The sequence below is a fragment of the Lepidochelys olivacea genome (assembly GCF_965140295.1).
Source record: "Lepidochelys olivacea isolate rLepOli2 genome assembly, chromosome: 6".
Classification (NCBI taxonomy): Eukaryota; Metazoa; Chordata; order Testudines; family Cheloniidae; genus Lepidochelys; species Lepidochelys olivacea.
In genome coordinates, this window is record NC_140416.1 from 59457863 (window position 1) to 59481985 (window position 24123).

The following is a 24123-nucleotide window of genomic DNA, read 5'->3' on the forward strand; positions in this document are numbered from 1 at the left end:
TTTTATACCGTTGCTTTTAACATGCCTGACAGCCTAAAATTAAGCAATCACTACACCCAATACAGTAATAACGTATTCATAAGCATGTGATCAGTATACTTACAACTCATCCTGGCATGCTCTGTGTGCAGTTAAGGTAGACGGCTCATGTATGATCACATCACCCTCTCCATACACTGCCAACAGCCTGAAAAACAAAACAATTTCTGTGTACCCTTAGTGGGAACCTCTGAACAATTTTAACTGACTAGCATGTCTTTCCCAAGAACCCTTGAAGTGCTGTGCCTGGATAAATCTACCTTTTGTTTGTCCAGGAGAAAGCACAAGTTTTTAAGCACAAGTTTTTAAGCACAAACCAGGCAATTGTGAACATGAATTGTTACATCTTTTTTGCAATTGGGCTGGCTACCTTAAATCACTGAAAAGTAGTACAGTAGAACCTCAGAGTTACGAACTGACCAGTCAACCACGCAACTCATTTGGAACCAGAAGTTCGCAATCAGGCAGCAGCAAAGACAACAACAAAAAAAGGCAAATACAGTACAGTGCTGTGTTAAACATAAACTACTAAAAAACAAAGGGAAAGAAAAAAATTTGACAAGTTAAGGATACTTTCTGTGCTTGTTTCATTTAAATTAAGATGGTTAAAAACAGCATTTTTCTTCTGCACAGTAAAATTTCCAAGTTGTATTAAGTCAATGTTGAGTTGTAAAGTTTTGAAAGAACTGTAACGTTTTGTTCAGAGCTATGAACGCTTCAGAGTTACAAACAGCCTCCATTCCCGAGGTGTTCGTAACTCCAAGGTTCTACTGTATCAGTATTTTGGTGGGCCCCTGAAATACATCATGCACTAATCTCAACATTTCCCTTTGAAAGGGCTGTAAAGGAATCCAAACCTGGTAAGGCAAATCATCCCCTTCACTGAGCAATGAGTTATCCCTAACAAGGGGTTGTTTACCATTTAACTGGTTTAACTCCCCAAGCATTACTTTTTGATTAAGAGCAGATAACTCTGGATCAGATTCTTGTAATGTTACTAAGGCCTTGTCTACACTGACTAGTTTCTGCGCAGTAAAGTAGCTTTCTGCATTGTAACTCCAGAGGTGTACACACTACCAAGCCACTTAGTGCACAGAAACCGTGCAGTTGCAGCGCTGTAAAAAAAAACCACCCCGACAAGAGGCATACAGGTTTCTGTGCTGGGGTACAGCTCCTCGGTGCTGGTATGGACACCCGGGTCCATTACTGCACTTTGATTGGCCTCCGGGAGGTTTCCCACAATGCCTGTTCTCACCTCTCTGGTCACTGGTTTGAGCTCTACTGCCCTGCCCTCAGGTGACCAACCGTCATCCCCACCACTTAAATTCCTTGGGAATTTTGAAAGTCCCCTTCCTGTTTGCTTGGTGACGCGTGCAGTGGTCTCAGTGCATCTTTCCAGGTGACCATGTCTGCTCCACGCACCAGGCGATCCCCCGCTTGGAGCAATGCCGAGCTGCTGGACCTCATCAGCATTTGGGGAGAGGAGGCTGTCCAGTCCCAGCTGTGTTCCAGCCATAGGAATTATACCACCTATGGACAGATTTCACGACCAATGACAGAAAGGGGCTAGGACTGTGACACACTTCAGTGCAGGGTCAAAGTGAAGAAGCTGCGGAACACCTACCACAAGGTGCGGGAGGCAAACTGCTGCTCTGGTGCTGTGCCCACAAGCTGCTGGTTCTACAAGAGCTGGACGTGATACTCAGTGGTGACCCCACCTCCACTGCGAAGGCCTCTGTGGATACTTAGAATCATAGAATCATAGAATATCAGGGTTGGAAGGGACCCCAGAAGGTCATCTAGTCCAACCCCCTGCTCAAAGCAGGACCAATTCCCAGTTAAATCATCCCAGCCAGGGCTTTGTCAAGCCTGACCTTAAAAACCTCTAAGGAAGGAGATTCTACCACCTCCCTAGGTAATGCATTCCAGTGTTTCACCACCCTCCTAGTGAACAAGTTTTTCCTAATATCCAATCTAAACCTCCCCCACTGCAACTTGAGACCATTACTCCTTGTTCTGTCATCTGCTACCATTGAGAACAGTCTAGAGCCATCCTCTTTGGAACCCCCTTTCAGGTAGTTGAAAGCAGCTATCAAATCCCCCCTCATTCTTCTCTTCTGCAGACTAAACAATTCCAGCTCCCTCAGCCTCTCCTCATAACTCGTGTTCTAGACCCCTAATCATTTTGTTGCCCTTCGCTGGACTCTCTCCAATTTATCCACATCCTTCTTGTAGTGTGGGGCCCAAAACTGGACACTGCCAACACACTCTTATCAACCTCCTGGCGCCAGTCTGTACCCGCTGCATTCCACTCCTGCCCCATCACAGTCCAGCACTGCAGACTCCCAGTACCCACTGCACTCAACACCCATCTCTCTGCAGTTTAGCCATGCTGAAGTACAGTACCCACTGCACTGTACTCCAAAGGACAAGGTTGGATATGATACCTGGACATAAACAAATCTTTAACCGTCCTGGGACCCTCCCTTTCCCCATCCCCCTCAGTGCTGATGTGTTTTTTTGTTTGTCTCTCTCCACCGGTTGTTGTTTTTTAATAAAATAATTGTTTTGGTTTGAAAGCAATCTTTAGTCCATTAATTGAAAGCAAACAGAGTCCTGCAAAGCAACAGGCCATTTTCTTAGATCTTCATAGTGCATTGTCTGCACCAATCACAATAATCTCCTAGCATTACAAGCACTGCACTCTCAAGCACAGCAACAAACATTAGTGGCTTTCAGCGTCAAACTGCTGCCTCAAAGCATCCCTGATCCTTATGGCCCCACACTGCACCCCTCTAATAGCCCTGGTCTCTGGCTATTCAAATTCAGCATCCAGGTGCTGAGCTTCAGCGGTCCAGCCCTGAGTGAAGCTTTCACCCTTCCCTTCACAAATATTATGGAGTGTACAGCATGCGGCTATAAACATAGGAATATTGCCATTGGCCATGTCCAGCTTCCCACAGAGGCAGCGCCAGCAGGCTTTTAAATGGCCAAATGCACACTCCACAGTCATTCTGCATTTGCTCAGCCTCTTGAACCGCTCCTTGCTGCTGTCAAGTTGCCCAGTGTATGGCTTCATGAGCCACGGCATTAAGGAGTAGGTAGGGTCTCCCAGGATCACATTGGGCATTTCGACTTCCTCTATGGCGATCTTCTGGTCCAGGAAGAAAGTCCCTGCTTGCAGCTTCTTGAACAGGCCAGTGTTCCGAAAGATGCATGCGTCATGCACCTTTCCAGACCAGCCTGCGTTAATGCCTGGAGAACCACTGAAAAATACCTCTTGCAATTAATGTACTCGGTGGCTAGGTGGTCTGGTGCCAGAATTGGAATTTGCATGCCATTTATCACCTCTCCGCAATTAGGGAAGCCCATTTGTGCAAAGTCATCCACAATGTCACGCATGTTGCCCAGAGTCACGGTCTTTCAGAGCAGGATGCGATTAATAGCCCTGTTCGATCAACAAGACTCCAACGGTTGACTTTCCCACTCCGAACTGATCAGCGACCAATCGGTAGCAGTCTGGAGTAGCCAGCTTCCACAGTGCTATCGCCACACACTTCTCCAACGACAGGGCAGCTTTCATTCTTGTGCCCCTGAGCCGCAGAGCTGGGGTGAGCTCATCACACAGTCATACGAATGTGGCTTTTCTCATGCGAAAGTTCTGCAGCCACTGCTCGTCATCCCAGACATGCATCGCGATGTGATCCCACCATTCAGAGATTGTTTCCCGAGCCCAAAAGCGGTGCTCCACTGTGGTCAGCACCTCCATGAATGCCACAAGCAATCTCGTGTCTTAGCTACTATGAATGGCAAGATCAATGTCGCTCTCCTCTTGCCTTTGTAGTTTGAGGAATGACTTGTTGGTCAGAGTGAGCAGCATATTGGTTAGCAGTTTGGGATCCATTCCTGAATCCTGAAACAGGCAGGGCACACAGTACACAAACTGTTGAAAGATAGTGCCAAATGTGAACAGCAGCACAGGGATTGATGGGATGCAAAACAATGCATCACGGGGCATTGAGACTGGACCTAGGATGCTCTGCGACCCCCTCCACCTTCCCACAAGTCTTAGAAGCAAAAGAAAAAGTGGTGCTCTGTGGGATAGTTGGGGATTGGTCCTGCTTTGAGCAGGGGGTTGGACTAGATGACCTCCTGAGGTCCCTTCCAACCCTGATATTCTATGGCTGCCCAGAGTGCAGCACTGTGAATAGCGCTGCAAGTGCCGCAAGTGTGAACATTCTATTGTGCGGGCAGCTGTCAGTGTGAACACACAACAGCGGTTTCCCTTCTGCACTCTCTGAGCAGCGCTGTAACTGCCGGCCCTGTAACTTTGCAAGTGTAGACGTGTCCTCAATCAGTGTTTTCTGTTTGTGCTTGGGTGGTAACAGCAAGGATTGGATAATCAGGGTGGGACCCATACCACAGCCTCCCTAGCAGCAGCAGCTTCATCCACATTTATTCTTCTTCCTTACTTCCTAAGTCTAGGATGAGCTTTTACCTTAACCACATATATCACCGAGTTACCCAATTTATCTGCCAATTCCTATATATAGGACAAAAGGGCTTGAGAAGCGTAAAGGCTTGTGATCTGCACTACAAAATGAATTCATACTCCACCCAGGGAGGTATGTTGTCAAGGCATCACAGATCCACTGAGTTTGAACATATCACACCAACCAGTACTTGTCCTTTATTACAGAGTGATAATGCCTTTGACACAGCAGCCACTTCAGTACGCTTGGCTGAGTGTGTACTACACCTGTGCTGCAGAGGTACAGCTGCCTGAATGCGGGGAGCTCAAACAGCAAATCCTGTGACTAGGGTCCCTTTTTGGTGACAGGGTGACGCATCAACATATATTGCTAGTCCCTCAGGCTACCGCCCTTCAGAATTTAACTTATGTACTGCTTATGGGATAAAAGGGTTAAGGGCCCCTTTTTAGAGAAAATTTCTCCAGAACACTCACATGGAGTACAATTAACAATCCTGCTGGTAAGGGTGACTGGGTTTTTGAGAGGACAGACTTCAAGATGGTGCTCTTCCAGCAGCAAGGACCATGTCATTTTAGAACTTGACACTGTACCATTTTTGATTTTACCAGACAAAAGATACTTTTAAAGAGTATGAGCCACATAGTTTTATGCGTCCCAGCCCCACCAGAGATCTAAAATATGTCAGAGCCCACTAAAAACCCAGTAGTATTTTTCATACAGGTATACTGCTTTTCAACTCCATTTAATACCCAGGAAGCATAACACTAACGCTTTTCTCTGTTGTGAGATACTGAGTTAATAGCTGAAATGGCTGTTTCCCTGGTTGCTACAAACAATCCAAAAGGTTTTGTATAAGCTGAGGTGCTAAGAACTGGAGCTTGTGCTAAAAGCCTCCTAACTTATACGCTGGCAGGGTATGCTGGGGGGTATCCATTCCCACTCTGTCTTCTTCTGGGGGAGGTGGTAGAGGGGTGCAAGGATTACAGTGTAACCAGGGATGAAATCCCCCACAAAAGCCTGTCACACCCAGCAGTGATCTAGTGTTGTTTCTGAAATAGGGAGGGGCAGTTCTAAAAAAAAAAAAAAATATCACATGAAGCTTTTGTTTGGAGCATACAGGCCTGGTTGTAGGGTTAGTCCCAGGAAGGAAATCTCCTGCTTCATGAGCTGAGCCTTTTTTGGCTTTAGCTTTAGTCCAGCTTTCATTAAAACCTAACACAGGACTTTTAATACCATTACCTGTCTGCACCAGAATATCATATACATCTTACCCAACATTTTAAAAGGTTTACCCAACCCTAAACCATCAGTTGCATTCATTTGCAATTTACTAAGGCATTTAAATGTTGTATACACTTGCTTTAGTTTAAATACAATTCTTTTTTCTATTTACAAAACATTCCCATATAGATTCTCACTCCCTAATAACCTTTACTTTACACCACAGTTAATCAGAACTTTTGGATACAATTTTTAGTGGTTAATCATCATTTCTTACATTCACTGATCTTTCTTGGTGCTGAGTTGGTTTCTGCTTCCAAAACACACAGCCATCTGAAAAAGCCTCTTTGGAGCCATGATAGGATTTTAATTAAGTAGTATGTCTTGTTTACATTTCTTTTACAGTATACACTGCATGTTCCATAGAAATGCTCACTCCTTTCATAATTTAACTTTCACTTTTTTATTTGCTATAACTTATTAGCCATATCAATTATATATATATACACACACACACATACATATACACACACACTATACATTAATATTTTATTTTTCTTCTGCAGCTCTCTCAGCTGTTGCTTCATTACTGAAAAAGGGATGCAGGATCTCTCCCCACTATCCCAGTTCTGCCTGTGCCCTTTTATTCCCTATTTTCATTCACTGGTTTATATTTAACATTTATAACTTAATTAAAAAAAAGTTAAACTTTGTAATAGCACTGAGACACCCAAAGTGTTAACTAACAAAGTTAAGACTGCCCAGACATGTTGGCTGCTGCTCAAAGAGTGTGTGTGTGGGTGTCAGCTTTGCAATCTTGAATGAAAGATTTGGATGGAATTTTAATGGAATCTTTTAAAAGCCAATTCATTTTAAACATACAAAAGAGGGTACTACAAACTCTCTCTCATCAACAGAAGTTGGTCCAATAAAAGATATTACCTCACTCACTGTGTCTCTCCATAGTCAAATAGTTCTAATCAGACTGTCACTCTGCCAGCAGCAGCTATTTACAATTGATTATTTACAGATACATTTCTCCAGAAGCGTCTTTTCCTTCTAAACAGCTGTAAAGGCTTTTTGGGGACAAAACATAGTTGTGCCCAACTGATCTCCCCTTTACATAATTTGTTTCATTACTAAGGCATGACTGCATGGAGTTGTACTGCCATTACTGGGTTTCACTATCAACCCAAGCATTTTTTTTTTTTTTTTTGGTAAAACACCAACATTCTGTAACATTTAATCACTTCTAATTTTTTAACATTTTATTACTTGCACTACCCTCGACTATCTAGTCCCCTCTGAGCTCTGCAGAGTTAATTTGCACAAAAGCTCCTTTTAATTGCACATACCTTTTCCTTAAATTACTCACTAGTTTTTCCTTGTTTAATAAGACACTTCCCAAGACCGCACTAGCTACTAACTTCTGGGACTATAACTCTTCTGTCTTATCTCCCAGAATAACATTTCTCTGCTGACTTTTTCTTAGTCTCTAAGTTTATCTTTATGTTTTTTGCACTTATTTCTTAACTTAGTACACTTTGCCTGCAAAGCTGTACTCACTAAATATGGTCCTTGAAAGACAACTGCTTTTCACTTTGGATTTATGCGACAGACATTGTTTTTTCCTTCCAGGAATCTTTTCCATTTAGCTTGTTTCCTTCTCTACAACTTTGATTTGTTCTCTATGCTTTTTGCATTCATCCCTCAGGGTGGCATATTTCGTTTGTAGCCACCAGAAATAATGCTTGTGAAACTGCTGCTTTATTTTGGCTCTCTTTGCCTTAGGATAAAAGAAGCTAGATACTGTTTTTTCTGTGGCTGCCAACGGTTTTTTTTGTTTTTTGTTTTAATTTCAGTGGCATTCAACAGACTTCTGCCAAGCATTCTTTTACATAGGTATCTAGAATACCTCCCTCTATTCCCCTTATTTTATTGAATTTCTCTTTTCAAGAGAATTCTATATTGTCCCTAGATAACAGGTCCGTTCACTTTGGGGGTTTACAGCAACTAAAATTGTCAGGGGTCCTTTCTGGTCACCAAAAATTTTGGAATCATTAATAGTATCTGAAATTATTGGAGACCACCAAATGCTAAATTTAATCAACAATTCCTTTATTAAATCCAAAGACCAAATGGTATTTTATACAACTGCTGTAAACATACATAGCACCCTAAAAATGAACAGTCACTACACCCAATACAGTAATAAAATATTGATAAGAACATGATCAGTATACTTACAAACAGGCCTGACCTAGGGAAAACCATTTCATCTTCAGCATGATCAGGCAGGATCTGAAAAAGAACCGGCAGCTTCATGGCTCTCTTTATACACTTCAGCTAACTTGCTAGCTTTAGCAAAAACCCAGTTTGAAGCAGTTTATCCTTGCTACTTTCTTTCCTCCAAGGCCTTCCTTTCGGCTCCTCTCTCCTTATTACCAGCTAAATAATGGGATGGTTTGTACTTGTTTCTTTTAAGACCGTTTTCCTTTGTCTTTTTGCTTTATCAGTTACTTTTTGAACCACATATATCTTTTCCACACTATAAGTAATAATACTTATTATTTTCATGGCCTTCTTTTACTTGCTGATGGGGGCTTTTCCGTACTAGCCACAAATTATAAACCAAACTTAAGCTAACTTTAATTCTTTTAATTTCATAAGTACCTCTGCAGCAGGCATTCCTAGGCATGGGTTCTTCAGTTCCCGCTCTTGTCTACTCCTTGTGAGGTATGGTGACAGCAGCAAGCCCTCAGGTCCAAAGAGTATTCACCCAAAAGTTCTGAAGGATTTAAGAATTAAGTGGGTGAGCTGCTAACAAAACAATGACAGGTTTCAGAGTAACAGCCGTGTTAGTCTGTATTTGCAAAAAGAAAAGGAGTACTTGTGGCACCTTAGAGACTAACTATTTATTTGAGCATGAGCTTTCGTGAGCTACAGCTCACTTCATCGGATGCATACCGTGGAAACTGCAGCAGACTTTATATACACACAGAGAATGTGAAACAATACCTCCTCCCACCCCACTGTCCTGCTGGTAATAGCTTATCTAAAGTGCTCATCAGGTTGGGCCATTTCCAGCACAAATCCAGGTTTTCTCACCCTCCACCCCCCACACAAATTCACTCTCCTGCTGGTGATAGCCCATCCAAAGTGACAACTCTTTACACAATGTGCCTTATAATCAAGTTGGGCCATTTCCTGCACAAATCCAGGTTCTCTCACCCCCTCACCCCCCTCCCAAAAACCACACACACAAACTCACTCTCCTGCTGGTAATAGCTCATCCAAACTGACCACTCTCCAAGTTTAAATCCAAGTTAAACCAGAACATCGGGGGGGGGGGGGGTAGGAAAAAACAAGGGGAAATAGGCTACCTTGCATAATGACTTAGCCACTCCCAGTCTCTATTTAAGCCTAAATTAATAGTATCCAATTTGCAAATGAATTCCAATTCAGCAGTTTCTCGCTGGAGTCTGGATTTGAAGTTTTTTTGTTTTAAGATAGCGACCTTCATGTCTGTAATTGCGTGACCAGAGAGATTGAAGCGTTCTCCGACTGGTTTATGAATGTTATAATTCTTGACATCTGATTTGTGTCCATTTATTCTTTTACGTAGAGACTGTCCAGTTTGACCAATGTAAATGGCAGAGGGGCATTGCTGGCACATGATGGCATATATCACATTGGTGGATGTGCAGGTGAACGAGCCTCTGATAGTGTGGCTGATGTTATTAGGCCCTGTGATGGTGTCCCCTGAATAGATATGTGGGCACAATTGGCAACGGGCTTTGTTGCAAGGATAAGTTCCTGGGTTAGTGGTTCTGTTGTGTGGTATGTGGTTGTTGGTGAGTATTTGCTTCAGGTTGCGGGGCTGTCTGTAGGCAAGGACTGGCCTGTCTCCCAAGATTTGTGAGAGTGTTGGGTCATCCTTCAGGATAGGTTGTAGATCCTTAATATTGCGTTGGAGGGGTTTTAGTTGGGGTCTGAAGGTGACGGCTAGTGGCGTTCTGTTATTTTCTTTGTTAGGCCTGTCCTGTAGTAGGTAACTTCTGGGAACTCTTCTGGCTCTGTCAATCTGTTTCTTTACTTCCGCAGGTGGGTATTGTAGTTGTAAGAAAGCTTGACAGAGATCTTGTAGGTGTTTGTCTCTGTCTGAGGGGTTGGAGCAAATGCGGTTGTATCGCAGAGCTTGGCTGTAGACGATAGATTGTGTGGTGTGGTCAGGGTGAAAGCTGGAGGCATGCAGGTAGGAATAGCGGTCAGTAGGTTTCCGGTATAGGGTGGTGTTTATGTGACCATTGTTTATTAACACTGTAGTGTCCAGGAAGTGGATCTCTTGGGTGGACTGGACCAGGCTGAGGTTGGTGGTGGGATGGAAATTGTTGAAATCATGGTGGCATTCCTCAAGGGCTTCTTTTCCATGGGTCCAGATGATGAAGATGTCATCAATATAGAGCAAGTAGAGTAGGGGCTTTAGGGGACGAGAGCTGAGGAAGCCTTGTTCTAAATCAGCCATAAAAATGTTGGCATACTGTGGGGCCATGCGGGTACCCATAGCAGTGCCGCTGATCTGAAGGTATACATTGTCCCCAAATGTGAAATAGTTATGGGTAAGGACAAAGTCACAAAGTTCAGCCACCAGGTTAGCCGTGACATTATCGGGGATAGTGTTCCTGACGGCTTGTAGTCCATCTTTGTGTGGAATGTTGGTGTAGAGGGCTTCTACATCCATAGTGGCCAGGATGGTGTTATCAGGAAGATCACCGATGGATTGAAGTTTCCTCAGGAAGTCAGTGGTGTCTCGAAGGTAGCTGGGAGTGCTGGTAGCGTAGGGCCTGAGGAGGGAGTCTACATAGCCAGATAATCCTGCTGTCAGGGTGCCAATGCCTGAGATGATGGGGCGCCCAGGATTTCCAGGTTTATGGATCTTGGGTAGTAGATAGAATATCCCAGGTTGGGGTTCCAGGGGTGTGTCTATGCGGATTTGATCTTGTGCTTTTTCAGGAAGTTTCTTGAGCAAATGCTGTAGTTGCTTTTGGTAACTCTCAGTGGGATCATAGAGTAATGGCTTGTAGAAACTCGTGTTGGAGAGCTGCCGAGCAGCCTCTTGTTCATATTCCGACCTATTCATGATGACAACAGTACCTCCTTTGTCAGCCTTTTTGATTATGATGTTTCATATTCTCTGTGTGTATATAAAGTCTGCTGCAGTTTCCACGGTATGCATCCGATGAAGTGAGCTGTAGCTCACAAAAGCTCATGCTCAAATACATTGATTAGTCTCTAAGGTGCCACAAGTACTCCTTTTCTTTTAACAAAACAATGTAATTTACAATGAAAGCTAGCTGATATTCTTGAGGACTAGAAGGTAGGCAATATTAGGTTTATTTTATTAAAGCATTAGGATTAAGTTTGACATTTAAAGGCCAGTATCTTTACTTCAGCACTCGGCAAGTTGTTTGAAGCAATATTAAGAAGAACACCTGTCCTAGAGAAACACAATACAAGACCCAATTAATGTGGGCTTTAACCGAGAATCACATCCCTCAATTTAGGAGAAGTCTTTGAGGGTGACAAAGGAAAACCAGTTGATATTATTGGTTCAGACTTTCAAAAAGCTTTAAGCAGGTTCCTCATAAGAAGGTGTAGTTAAGGAAACTAGATACAGGGTGTAAGAGAAGTTCTTTTGTGTAACAGAAATTGACAGAAACAGAAAAACAAACAGAAATAAGTCATCAGTTTTTAAATCATGGAATGAAGCAAATAAGAGGATATTGCAATGATTTATACTAAGAGCAGTTTAAACTTATTTATTAAAGATCTGGAGAGGAAGGTAAACAGTGACCTGGCAAAATCTGCGCATGACACAAGATTATTTAGATTAGTCAAAGACTACAGAAGACTGAGGAAGTTCAGAGGCACCTGAGTTAGAGAATTAAATAAAATTCACTGTAGATAAATATGATGCTCACAGAGAGGAACAGTTTAAATTTCTAACACTGCTAGATTTTAAAATAAACAGATATTCAGAAAAAGTATCTAGCCGTACCTGTTGACAGTTTATGATAGAGTCATTATGGTTTAGTAGCCAGGAAAATATTTGGGAGTCTCTTTCAGACTCTCTTACCTTAGGATGGGTTTATCCTATTTGTCTGAACTTGATTTTCTAGGACTCCAGGAGGATGCTAGCGTGTGTCCTTGTTATAGGATACACCTGGCAAGACCAGGTAATCACCCTGCTAAGAGTGGGACTAGAGAAATTTATACCAGCATAAAGCCCCACTGAAGTCAACAGGGTTCTGCCTGCATGTTTTACCTTATTAGGGCTCAAGCACTAAGTAGAATCAAAACGTGGCCATTCATTTCAATTACAGAATTGAGACACCTTGGGCCTGATTGTCAGAGGTGTTGAGCGTCTGGATCTCCCCATGCCTTTATCTGGATCGGGAGTGCTCAGTGCTTCTGAAAAATCAGGTTCAATGGAGCTCAGATTTAGATGGGAGGCCCCTACAATCAGCAGCCACGGACAACCTGGGCCTTCGCCTTTCACAAACTACGGCTCTTCGTGAGGAGCCACAACCACGCCTCTGACTCGGTGCCTGTGAATTGGGCCAGCACTGCTGTGCGGCGACCACTTGCGGGTACGGATAAGGGCACTGGGAGACTTAAGTTCCCCGCTGAACGAGCCCATGGGGCGGAGGGCAACAGTCTGTCACTCGGGGGCCGCTTCTTCAGCTGGGCGGCCCCTGGCCTCAGGCTCCCCATCCCTCAAACAGAGATCACAACGCTCCCCTGCTCCAGTAGGGGCCTGCGCACCCCAAAGCCGGGGGCTGCTGCGTAGGGCGGCTCGGCCCCGGACTCCTCGGGCAGCAGCTCCCGCGGGGGCGGGCGGTTCAGGGGAGGCAGGAGACCGAGTCAGGTCAAAGGGCAACACGGGGAGCGAGCCCGGGCGGCGGCGGAAGTGAGAGCTCTGTACCATGGAGCTGACGGCAAGTGGTGGCTAGAGCGGCGGGCAGCCGGGGCCGCTCTGCGCGGCGGGCGGCCCGCTCGGTGCGGCTGGCTGGCTGGCGGGGCAATATGGAGGAGGGGGTGTACCGGGCCGTGTCCGGGGGCCGCATCGCGCTGCAGCGCCGCCAGTACAGCGCCTCCTGCCGGGAGTTCTCGGTGCGCTGCCCCCGGCTGCAGCTGCGCTCGCTGAGCGCCGCTACCTGCTCCGTCTGGCTGGCGGCTTATGGGCTCTTCGTGCTCAGCCAGGTACCGAGGGGCCCTCCGGGCCCGCCCCGACCGCGCCGCCGGGGCTGGCGGGGGCCCCCAAAGCCTCCTCCGCCTTGCGGGCGCCCAGGTCATGCGCCGCCACGTTCTCCCAGCCCCCGTGAGGGGCCCCCGAAATCCGCCGTCAGGGGAGCCCTGGCGTCAGCCCGCGTCCCCTGCGCCCCATCAGGGTCCCCCATGGCCCACTGCTCATTATCAAAGTGCTGCAGTCTCCAGGCGGGCACGGAAATGTCATTATTTAAAAGAAAGGACCTTTTGTCATTATTTACCCAGGGAATCCCTTTGCCCCCAGCACCTTCGCACACAGACACCAGGCAGCAGCCAGCGCCTTAAACCGGCGCAAATTCCGAGAAAGGCATAACAGGAACAAAAGTTAAAGGCAGACAAATTCAAGTTAGAAATAAAGCACAAATTTAACAGTGAGGGTGAGTAACTGCTGGAAGAAGTGAGCAGGGAAGTGGTGGATTCTCCATATCTTGATGTCTTCAAATCAAGACTTTCTGGATGCCTTTCTGAAAGCTATCCTTTAGTCAAACTGAAGTTGTTAGATTCCGTATAGGATAGGGCTGTCAATTAATCGCAGTTAACTCGCGATTAACTCAAAACAATTAATCGCGATTAAAAAATTAATTGTGATTCATTGCAGTTTTAATCGCACTGTTAAGAGACTACCAATTGAAATTTATTAAATATTTTGGATATTTTTCTACATTTTCTGTCCTCTATTCTGTGTTGTAATTGAAATCAAAGTGTATATTTTGATTACAAATATTTGCACTGTAAAAATGATAAACAGAAGAAATAGTATTTTTCAATTCACCTCATACAAGTACTGTAGTGCAATCTCTTTGTCCTGAAAGTGCAGCTTACAAATGTAGATTTTTTTTTTTTGCATAACTGCACTCAAAAACAAAACTATATAAAACTTCAGAGGCTACAGATCCACTCAGTCCTACTTCTTGTTCAGCCAATCACTCAGACAAACAAGTTTGTGTACATTTACAGGAGATAATGCTGCTCTCTTCTTATTTACAATGTCACCAGAAAGTGAGAACAGGCATTTGCTTGGCACTTTTGTAGCCAGCATTGCAAGGTATTTAAGTGCCAGATATGCTAAACATTCATATGCTGTTTCATGCTTTGGCCACCATTCCAGAGGACATGCTTCCATGCTGATGATGCTCATTTAAAAAAATAATGAGTTAACTAAATTTGTGACTGAACTCCTTGGGGGAGAATTGTATGTCCCCTGCTCTGTTTTACCCACATTCTGCCATATATTTCATGTTATAGCAGTCTTGGATGATGACCCAGAACATGTTCATTTTAAGAACACTTTCGCTGCAGATTTGACAAAGGCAAAGAAGGTACCAATGTGAGATTTCTAAAGATAGCTACAGCACTCGACCCAAGATTTAAGAATCGGAAGTGCCTTCCAAAATCTGAGAGGGACGAGGTAGGGAGCATGCTTTCAGGTGTCTTAAAAGAGCAACACTCTGATGTGGAAAGTACAGAATCCCAACCACCAAAAAATAAAAACAGCCTTCTGCTGGTGGCATCTGACTCAGATAATGAAAATGAACATGCATCGGTATATCTAGCCCCCAGATGTAGAAATCTAGGGGCTAGTGAGCATGAACACTCACTCCATCTGACTTCAGCTGCTATGATGGCTTATGGAGAGCAAGATGATGCACCAGGTAGCTGAGACTCTGATAATACAGGACAAAGTAAATTCTTAGAAGTGAATAGAAAGCCAGTTCCTAGCAAATGGATGTAATATATCACTATTCAGGAAGACTGACTGATGTTGCTGTTAAGTGATCTTTAGGGGTATCCCCATGTAGAGCATTACTGCAATTCTGCTTGAGCTGAGCTTCTGCTAGTTCACATCCCAAGTCTTGGGCTCACCCAGGCTCTGGGAAGGCAAAGATGCTCTGTCATCTTCATTTGATGAAAATGAGTCAGAGTTGCACGACAGCCACATTCTGATCTCATTATTTTCCCAGAAGCCTCAGTTAGTTTGTAAGCTTCTTCAGGGCAGGGATCATGTATCTTTTATGTATATGGATCCATGTCTAGCATATTGATGGGAGCCAGATTATATACACTGAACAGGAGAGATGAGTGTCTGGAAACCCACAGGAGATATTTCTTGGGGGCAGAGAAGTGATCACGGAGAATAATTCTCTCAAATTTTTCTGAGGGGAAGAAGGGCACTCCACTAGCAATACCATCTACGTACTTGTGGTCATGTGTCAACAAGACCTTGTGGGCAAAGATTTTAAAGACTGTTGACAGATCTAAAAGAATAGGCATAAATATCTGACCTTTAGCATTACTAAGAGATTGTGAACAACCAATGAGACCAGTGCAATCTCTATAGTTTATATTGAAGCCAAAAGATGGACTGAAAAGGCTCAAGAAAGTCTGAGGACTACAGTTAACACTAGCATTGCCATACGACAACCTTCTCAGTGACATTTCCCAGAAAGCAAAGATAAGAGACCAGGGTGATAATTGGCAAGGTTGTCAATGTCAGAAGATAGTTTATTGAGCAAGGATTTAACAGCCACTTGTTAGTGGGGGAATTGTATCCTAAATTCCTGTAAGAAGGCATTAATCTGTCAGCAATTGCCCCCAGTGCCTTCCTACTTGATTATACAAGCTGTGAAGAACACTGATCCAAGCTGTACACCATTGGTTGAAATTCTTCCATTACCCCAAGAACCTGAGCCTCAATCTCACCACCCTCTTAGTGCAGCGCAGGACCCCTTTCTCCTGTAACAGTGCTAGCGAGCAGTCCAGCATCATTCCTCCTTCAAGACAGCCACCAAGGATTATTCAGTTTGGGAAGTGGCATGAAATGAGTTAGAACAACAGAGTTTTGGTCCATTAGTGATAGAATTAATATTTCCTATGCTCAGCAATGTTCTCTCTAAAATTGGTCCTGGGGATAGAGCACTGGATTTTGAGTCAGGACACCTGGATACTATTCCCAGCTCTCCAAGTGACCTGCTGCTTGAGTTTAATCTAATAATTGATTTAGCATGTATTATTTATATTGTAGTAATACCAAAAGGTCCCAAGATCAGGGCACCATACAAACACCTAGCAAGGCACAGTTCCATCTCCAGAAAGCTTACGGTCTAAATATACAAGACAAAGCATTGAAGAAAGGGATAAGTATTACTACCATTGTACCGATCAGGGTACTAAGGCAGAGAAATTAAGATTAATAAAGGTCACACATGGCAGAACTAGACTGAACTCACATCTTCTGATTCCGATCCAGTGCTTGAACCACAAGACCATCCTTACTCTCTAATCATGCTGGGCCTCTGATTCACCATCTATAAAAAAGGGGCAATACCTGTCTATCTTTGTAAGTGTAACTGCATCATAATCTGCATTTATATGACAGTCTGTCTTGTATGATATAACTTGGTGTTTTGGGGCAGAGTTAGTAGAACCCACTGGTCAGTTATAGGTCCCCCTCCAGGCCTGATCCACTGAGGTATCAGTCTGTTACAGCATCCAGCCACAGAGCTTGGCACTTAATTAAGTTCAAGGTATAGAGACTCATGCTTCCTGATCTAGAGGTTAGTCCACAGTGTGTCAAGCAAGATGGGAACTATCAGACTTTCATGGATGACCCTACAATTTACTGTACATAGCCCCATGTCTATGCTTGCATGCAGTTAATTGCAGGGTTGGAGCCTAAATGCCTGTTTGGTTTTCTTTACAGAACAGCATGGTGCTCTCAGCTGCTATATTTATCACCCTGATTGGCTTGATCGTGTACCTGCACTTTGTGAAAATTGACCACGAGTCCCTGTTAGTCATTGGCTCACTTGGCATCCAGATGACCTCATCCTATGCTTCGGGCAAAGAGAATACAACCTTCATTGAAATGAGCCAAGTGAAGGACGTGGTCATCAATGAGGCCATCTATATGGTAATCAGCTCATACAGCCTTTCTTCTTGTACAACATAATCAGTACTGCATCTGTTATGTTTTCCCATGTGTTTGGGCTAGGAACAACTGTTTTAACTGGGCAATGGATTCAGATTTTGTTGTCAAGGCATGAAATTCTTGGACTGGTGTGGTGTCCTTAGCTTCACCAACATTATGTTCTATATTCCTGATTTCTCTTCCCATTGCACCATCTTTTTCCTTTCTGAACCCTGCTGGAAAGAGGACATTTAAAACAAAAGGCCACATTCATCCCTGATATAATGAAGTTGATGGTAGTGGATTTACATCAGGGTGAATTTGGGTCAGCGGTTGTAAACATTCCCTCTTGTGCTATTCCTGTGAGTGTTGGTCCCGATGTCAGACACACCAAATGGTTTATAAATCAGAAGACAGACCACAATACATCTCATTATGTTTGTGGTTTTCTGATTTTGTTTAAGGTCTTACGGGAAAGCCGCAACTATCCTCTCAATTTATTGGAGTTGATTTCATATTAAAAGTGTAATATTAAATGTGGCTAAAATTGCACATATATTGGGTGACAGTGGAGGGAGGGAGTTGCAGTGTCAATGTACTGTAATGTAAACAGGGCCTTAGAGACTGAGGTGCATGGGCTGTGTATGTTTTGGGATGATATATTGGTGTGGGTGGGTGGGTTTGGTTTGGTTGTTTCCCTAGATTTGTTCCCTTCCAGTGTAGACCGGGTACAATTGTGCTTGGCTTGTAAGATTTGAAGAGATCTCAGCTGTAGATGGAATGGCTGCAGGAACTCCATTTTCCTCTGAAAAGTATTTTAGAGAACGCTTTTGAAGTTGATTGGTATAGAAAGGAGATACCTGGCTTCTTGGAATGAAAGAGCAGGAAAACCTCTTGGAGTTCATAGCACTGCAGTGCAGATCTTAACCAAGACCTGCAAAAGAAAAAACAACTGAGCTTGGACATGTTGTTTTTTTTTTTGTCTTCATTTTGATGGCTAAAGAAGGCTTGAAAGTCTTTAAAATTTGTTTTTTGTTGCTTTAAGTCTATTCAGGTCTGATTAGTCTGGAAGACTCTATGTGCTGCACTAAATAACAAAATGTTACCATGTTTGAACACAGTCATGAAGAAGTGAGTCTACTAACAGGATGTCACTGGCAGCGTCTTTGTAGTCAGTGCAGACCAGGACAAATCCTTTCTTGATTCTTCACAATCCTGTTTAATTATGATATAATTTTATAGGAAAGACAAATCCTGTGATAACTGGAGAATTAGTAAAATGATATCATGAGTCAAAAGGGTGTAAGAGCGGAAGGAATTTTTAGTCAGACTGTTTAAAACACTTTTTGTGTTTGCTTTTTGTTAATACCTATTGAACTACAGTGACTGATGAACATTTTGGAAAAACAACGTCTTTGTTAAAAATTCAGCACCATTACCCTTTCAGTTAAAGGGAAGGAGATCACAATATCTATGCTATAGGAGCCTTAAAAGATCCTCCAGCAAAACCCAGAAAAACAGGGCATTCCTGATATTTCTAAGGTAAAACACAGTTGGGAGATGAGAGGAGACCACATCATTTTAAAGCAAAAATTGTTCCTTGTTTAAATCAGCTGTTGGTGCTGAGTCATCTCAATATGCCTTACCCCTTCCCTCAGGTCACTTTTGTTAGGAACAGATCCCCTCTCACTGATAATTTAAGGCACTCTGATAAAATTCTCATGCTTTGTTGGTTTTTGCTTTTGTTTTTTAGCAAAAAGTTATCTATTACCTGTGCATCCTTCTCCAAGATCCTGGGGAACCTCATGGGGTGTCTGAGGTGGTGCCGCTCTTTCAGGTGAGAATGAAATGGATTGTGGAGAGACTCAGATTTGTAGTTTGTTGGTATTACTGGGGTTCTCAGCACTTTTCATTCCATAACCCCTCACTCAGCCCATTGCAGTTGCTCTCTCCGAGATGTGCCTCGGAGTCCGCCAGCTTGATTCCTACAGCACTTTATAGCTGGTGCCACAGGAGCAGTAGAAATTAGTGTTGGGAAAACACTTTTGGCTCTCGTGTAGTCCATTCTGGATTCAGAGTAGGAATAGAAAGATGTGCAAATCTCAACCCAAGAGAAAAGCTCATTGGTCAGCCTAGGAACCAAGGCTGCTGAGTTTCATACAGCTCGGTTTATCTGGCTTCTGTGTGTCGTCTCCTCCTCAGGCTATACAGTGCTGCCACCAGTAGAGTCTCAGCTACCCACGTCAAAGGTTCTGGTAAGGAGGTACTCTGAAGTAAGTGGATGGTCTCTCCCTTTTTTACCCAATGACAATCAAAGGTATTGAAACAGAAGTGGTGAGCTGAGACCTCTGCTTAACATTACCTTCTTTCCTCTCTTCTCTGCCCATTTATTTGTACGATCCACTTGTTGTGACTTGTCGTAACCTAGGTTATGAGCTCTTTGGGGTTGGGAATTTCTTTTTACTGTTTGACTCTGTACGGTGCCTAACACAGTGGGTTTTCCTTTCACGTTCCTAGGCACTACTGAAGTACAAATATAGTAATAACAAATTTTTGTATACTTTGTATAATGTAATGACTCTACAGCCTTCTCTACCTGTGAAAATTACCTACTGCTGAGTGTCAGGTTTTAGCCATGGTTTCTGAATCACTACTGAACACAATTTGTCAATGGCTACACACAGCTAAATTGCATTCAGCTGCACGTGTTGCTGATGATAGGCAAAGATCTCAAAGATACTTACAAATGTTAATGAATTAAACTTCTTCAGCAAATCCATGTCACTTGCAATGAGTGAATTCCTTACAGCTCCACCGAGAATCCTGGCATCGGACTGTGATCTCAGCTGCCTCTATTCATTGCCAATGCCAAGGGATAGGCTTGTATTTGGGTGTGGTTTCTCGATTCCACCCAACTCTGAACAATGCTACTTTCAAGGGTATACTCTGATACTTGTATTTGACTCTCCTTTAACCACTCACTACCAAGGACCTAGGAAAGAGGATGCTTTAGTCTGAAATGCAGTACCCCTCAAAAATTCTCACCTAAGACAATCTGACATGCTCACTTGAGGGTGCATTCACAGATACTTTAACAGGAGCAGTAACCTCTTGTTGCCTCCACTGTACAGTCTTTATTTCTCTCTGTTATGCCAACTTTAGAGAAGGCAATTTTAATGAATATCATCTGACGGAGCCCGTTAACACGTCTGCACTGACCTGACCTATTGTTCTCTCAAGCTGCCATTGGCAACATTTACAAAGATAACTTTTAGGTGGACTTCATACTACACTGCTGTTTTGGGAGCTCAAAAGTCATAAAACCCTGGGGGACTAGATGACTCAGAAGGTTAGGAATGGGATACAGAACCTTTCACCTCTCTGTTGGCTTTAATCTGACCCAGGTCAGTAGTGACAAAAAATCATTATCCTTTGACTGCCATTTAGTGATTATGTGGAATGAATTGGTGGTTTCAGTCCACGTCCTCTCCTCTTGTGGACAGTAGTAGAAGAGGCTAAGCACTGTGGAGTCTGAACTCCCCTTTCTTAAAGGTAGATCCTCCAGGGCAGGATCCAGATACATTGGGTCAATATGAGGAAAGCTGCTTCTTATGGTAAATAGAGGAGGAGTAATATATGGGGGTAACGATTAGGTTATGGGTCTGAGAATCTGGACACCTGGGTTTTATTCCACAGTCAGAGACTGATTTGCTTTTTGAAAAATCCTCTCACCCTCTGTGTGCTTCAGTCTTACCTATCTGCAGAATGTAGAACAACACTTAACCATTTTTATAAAGTACTTTGAGATCCTTGGATGACAGGTGCTGTATAAATGTCAGTAAGTAATAGTATTCTGTTTCCTCATCATAAGTGATATTTGGACCATGTGGATGTTTTGCAGCTATGGCATTGATGGCTTATTATAAGGGGGTCAAGGCTGGGAAGCACAGACTAACAAAATGTCAAAAAGGTAACAATAACATAATACTCTTGGTGGAATGCATTTTGGCATTACATATTATATACACCAGCATCATAGTGCTCAGTATGATATATGTACAAGGCCAATAAAAAGAAGCTGTAGAGATCTCACCAAATCCCCCTGTTTACTGAGTTATAGTTAAAGCCCAAGGACCACTGAGGCTTAGCAAAGGTTCATTAGTAACTTGCCAGGAACCTGAAAGCCACATTTGATTAGTATAAGAGGGAGCCAATTGCAGTAGTGCCCTTCTTTATTATGGAGGTAGTTCTATCTCCTGTCAACCAGGTCCTTCTGGTTTCTCTGTAAATACTCCAAGTACTGACAGTGGACGATTGCTCTGTCTCATGTCACATAATTTGTTCCCCACCCTCTCATGAAATATATATGTGTTTCACTTGTAACAAATGTATGTATTAGCATGTGCAGTCAAATTTTTTCTTTTCCCTGCATCTGGCACTGATTTACTGGGCTAAATTAAGCCATTGAATTTAGCAATTACCCCTCCTCATACCAACGTTCAGTTTGGACAAGTCCTCTGAATAAAATCAGTTTATTCGTCAATAAAAAAGATACGCTTACTTTGAAGAGTATTGTGAGGCTTAATTAGTTTACAAAGCCCTTTGAGAACTTCTGAAAAAATGTTACTATTATATTATTACTGAAAAGTCAAGGAATTTTAAACTGGAAAAATGTTACTGTTATATTGTTGGTGAGATTGGGAAGTTCAAAGTTGTGGTTCCTGTGACTATTGTAATTCTGTCCTGTTGCACATGTATATTGAGGCATTAAATTAAAGCTCAGATTTAGTAATACAGAATGCTACATGTACAAAGGATAAAAGTTCCAGTTTCTGTGTGACCCATCAACTTGAATATTCTAGCCTCTGGGTGTTTAAAACCTCAACCATAACTTTGCATTAATTTAAAGAACAAAGTGGATGTCCTGTTCCTTAAAGGGACTGCATTGACAGCCTTGAGGACTGAAGTCCTCTAACCACAGTACAGGTACAGCACAGGCTATGTTCATACAATCATTCCCCTCCAATCTGCCTCAGCCCTTCCTTGGAGCCTGATGGATCACCTCGAGTTGTATGGATACAAGAGGAGTTCACTCTATAGAGTCATCATCTCGCTTCAGAAAAATAATCTACTGCAGATGCCTTGCTTTTGAGTTCCCTTTATATCCATGCCAATGGTAGCTTGCTTTGTGTGAGCCTTCTTCCCGCTCCTTCCTCCATCTGACAAATGTTACTGTGGATGAATATTAAAACTCTTACCTCTTCAGCAACTAGCCCAGAGCCTGACTGTTTTTCCTTGACCTCTAGAGCTCCAAGCCACGTCTAGACTGTCTGGTTGAAGTGTACCAAAGTTGCCAAGAAATCCTGGAGCAGAGGAAGACTTAAAACTTCATCAGAACTTTAAACTAAAAAGCTCATCAAGGTAGAAAACTCACAGCAAACTAGGATAGATTGTATATAGTAAATGAACCCCAGACCAAAACAGTCCTGCAGTTGTCCTTCATTAGATGGTGCATGTAGACTGTGATCCAGCAGCAAGTGAAGTTGTTGCTAGTGCCCTGGCTGGTGGCCCACGGTTATGGAAAATTTTTTAGCCCATCCACAAAATCTATCCTTGCCAAGATGATGATGTAAAAGTTAATGATAAATTTACTTGGCTGTCCAAAATATTAATACAACTCAGATTAGTAGAATTTTTCAAGACTGGAGCCTCAGAGATGGGATTTCCTTCCCCGCTGCCCACCCTGCCAATAGAGGGATGGGACTAGGTATGGGGAGATCATGCAACAAATTTATGCTCCTTTAATAAATCCTAAAACAAATTCTGATAAGCACACATTACAACTTTGGCCAAATTGCCAATAAACCCACAAAGAACAAACGAACCAAATGCCCTCTACAGTGAATATTTGTATTACATTTTTGTTGTAAAATTCTTTAAACCTTTTGTTTGAAAAAGGAGGTATCGTCCCTAAGTGAGCCAAAGCCAAGCAGATGTGCGAAGAGGAGAGCTCTGGTTCTCTGGTCTGAGGAGAGCTAAGAGAAGGGAAACTTGCCCAGGAAAATGCCAAACTTACTGCAGCATTTAATTCTTTGTTTTCTGGACTGTTTACCAGTTAGTTTGTTTGGATGGTAAAGGCCACCTATACATGTCTGGGACTCCTTGCGTGTGTGGGGAAACCTGCCACTGATAATGTTGTGTAATGAGAATGTGTGTAAATAAAGTTTTTATTGGCTTGTGCCCTTGGGAGTATTTCATGGTGTGAATTTGTATTGTACCTCATTGTTATCCTGAAGATTATTGTAGCTTTTAACTAAGATGACCTAGAGGTGTGGGTCTTTTTTGAACTCTTTCATAATAATATAACCTGGGCAGCTAAACCTTTGCCTACCTAAAGGACAAGTCAGCAGCTCATCAGGAGCCTATGGCTCACACATAATTTGCATAAAAATGGAGCTAGGTGTGTCAGTATGCAGTGCTCCAGCTGCTAAGATGGCAGTGACTCTGAAAATGTTAAATTTACACTTTAGAAAGAAATGCCTTCCTATTACATGTTAGCACATAAGGCAAGAGCTCTGGGTTCTGCCACTGACTTCTGGGTGGCCTTCGTTAAGTCATTTAACCTTTCTGTGCTTCAGTTTCTCACCCATACTTTAATTCATGTCTTAATTACTGAAGTCATACCTGGAGTTGTACAGACTTTAAGAGCTAAATCTTGTCCTGGTATAAGCTGGTTGGACTCCACTGAACTCAATGAAGTTGCATCCTTTAAGAGCGGGTGCTGTGAGCCCAGGCATAATTGAGGTTTGGCCTTTTAAGAGTGGGAAGCCATGGGAGGTGTAGTTTCCAGGAGGGATTGTTTGAGATCCTGTGAGTAGGGACTGTGGTTCAGTGAGTGAGGGGAATGAAGGTATGAGGTGGGGTGGTTTCTCCTTGGTTGTAGGCTTCGGGAGACAGCCAGGTCACCGGGTAGAACAGAGCTGGGAAAAGACATGCGAGAGATCTAGGGACAGGATAGAGAAAGACCCTGAGGAGGGACATTGCCAGAAGGAAGTAGCCTGGGCAGGATAGTGCAGAGGGATGTTGAAGAGAGTTGATGCTCAATTAGGGGGTCCAGGCTGGGACTTTCAGTGA

The 24123-nt window shown here is 43.2% G+C and overlaps 1 protein-coding gene and 1 long non-coding RNA gene across 4 annotated transcripts; one reads left to right on the forward strand and one right to left on the reverse strand.

Moving 5' to 3' along the window:
* LOC311521544 lies at positions 1-12828 on the reverse strand. Its single transcript, XR_014711907.1, has 5 exons — positions 12739-12828; positions 8427-8541; positions 8001-8054; positions 1664-1783; positions 1-187 (listed from the first exon to the last, which is right to left on the reverse strand). It is a non-coding gene; the product is annotated as an uncharacterized lncRNA (long non-coding RNA).
* On the forward strand, positions 12786-23229 carry PIGH (phosphatidylinositol glycan anchor biosynthesis class H). 3 transcript variants are annotated; one of them, XM_084629894.1, is made up of 5 exons: positions 12786-13016; positions 16783-16992; positions 18743-18826; positions 19192-19262; positions 22296-23229. In XM_084629894.1, the coding sequence occupies exons 1-4, from the start codon at positions 12840-12842 to the stop codon at positions 19213-19215; spliced, it is 495 nt and encodes a 164-aa protein (XP_084486020.1). In that variant the 5' UTR covers positions 12786-12839; the 3' UTR covers positions 19216-19262; positions 22296-23229. The 3 variants fall into 3 exon arrangements, with proteins under 3 accessions (XP_084486020.1, XP_084486019.1, XP_084486018.1); XM_084629893.1 differs by lacking the exon at positions 19192-19262 and having other exon boundaries at positions 12789-13016; positions 22296-22410; positions 22948-23229; XM_084629892.1 differs by lacking the exon at positions 19192-19262 and having other exon boundaries at positions 12791-13016.
* Positions 23230-24123: the final 894 nt, after the last annotated feature.

Coding starts and splice junctions, on each gene's coding strand:
- PIGH (XM_084629893.1), top strand. CDS start 12,840: ATGGAGGAGGGGGTGTACCGGGCCGTGTCCGGGGGCCGCATCGCGCTG. Junction 13,017..16,782: donor GGCTCTTCGTGCTCAGCCAG/GTACCGAGGGGC, acceptor TTTTCTTTACAG/AACAGCATGGTGCTCTCAGC. Junction 18,827..22,295: donor AGGTGGTGCCGCTCTTTCAG/GTGAGAATGAAA, acceptor CTTGACCTCTAG/AGCTCCAAGCCACGTCTAGA.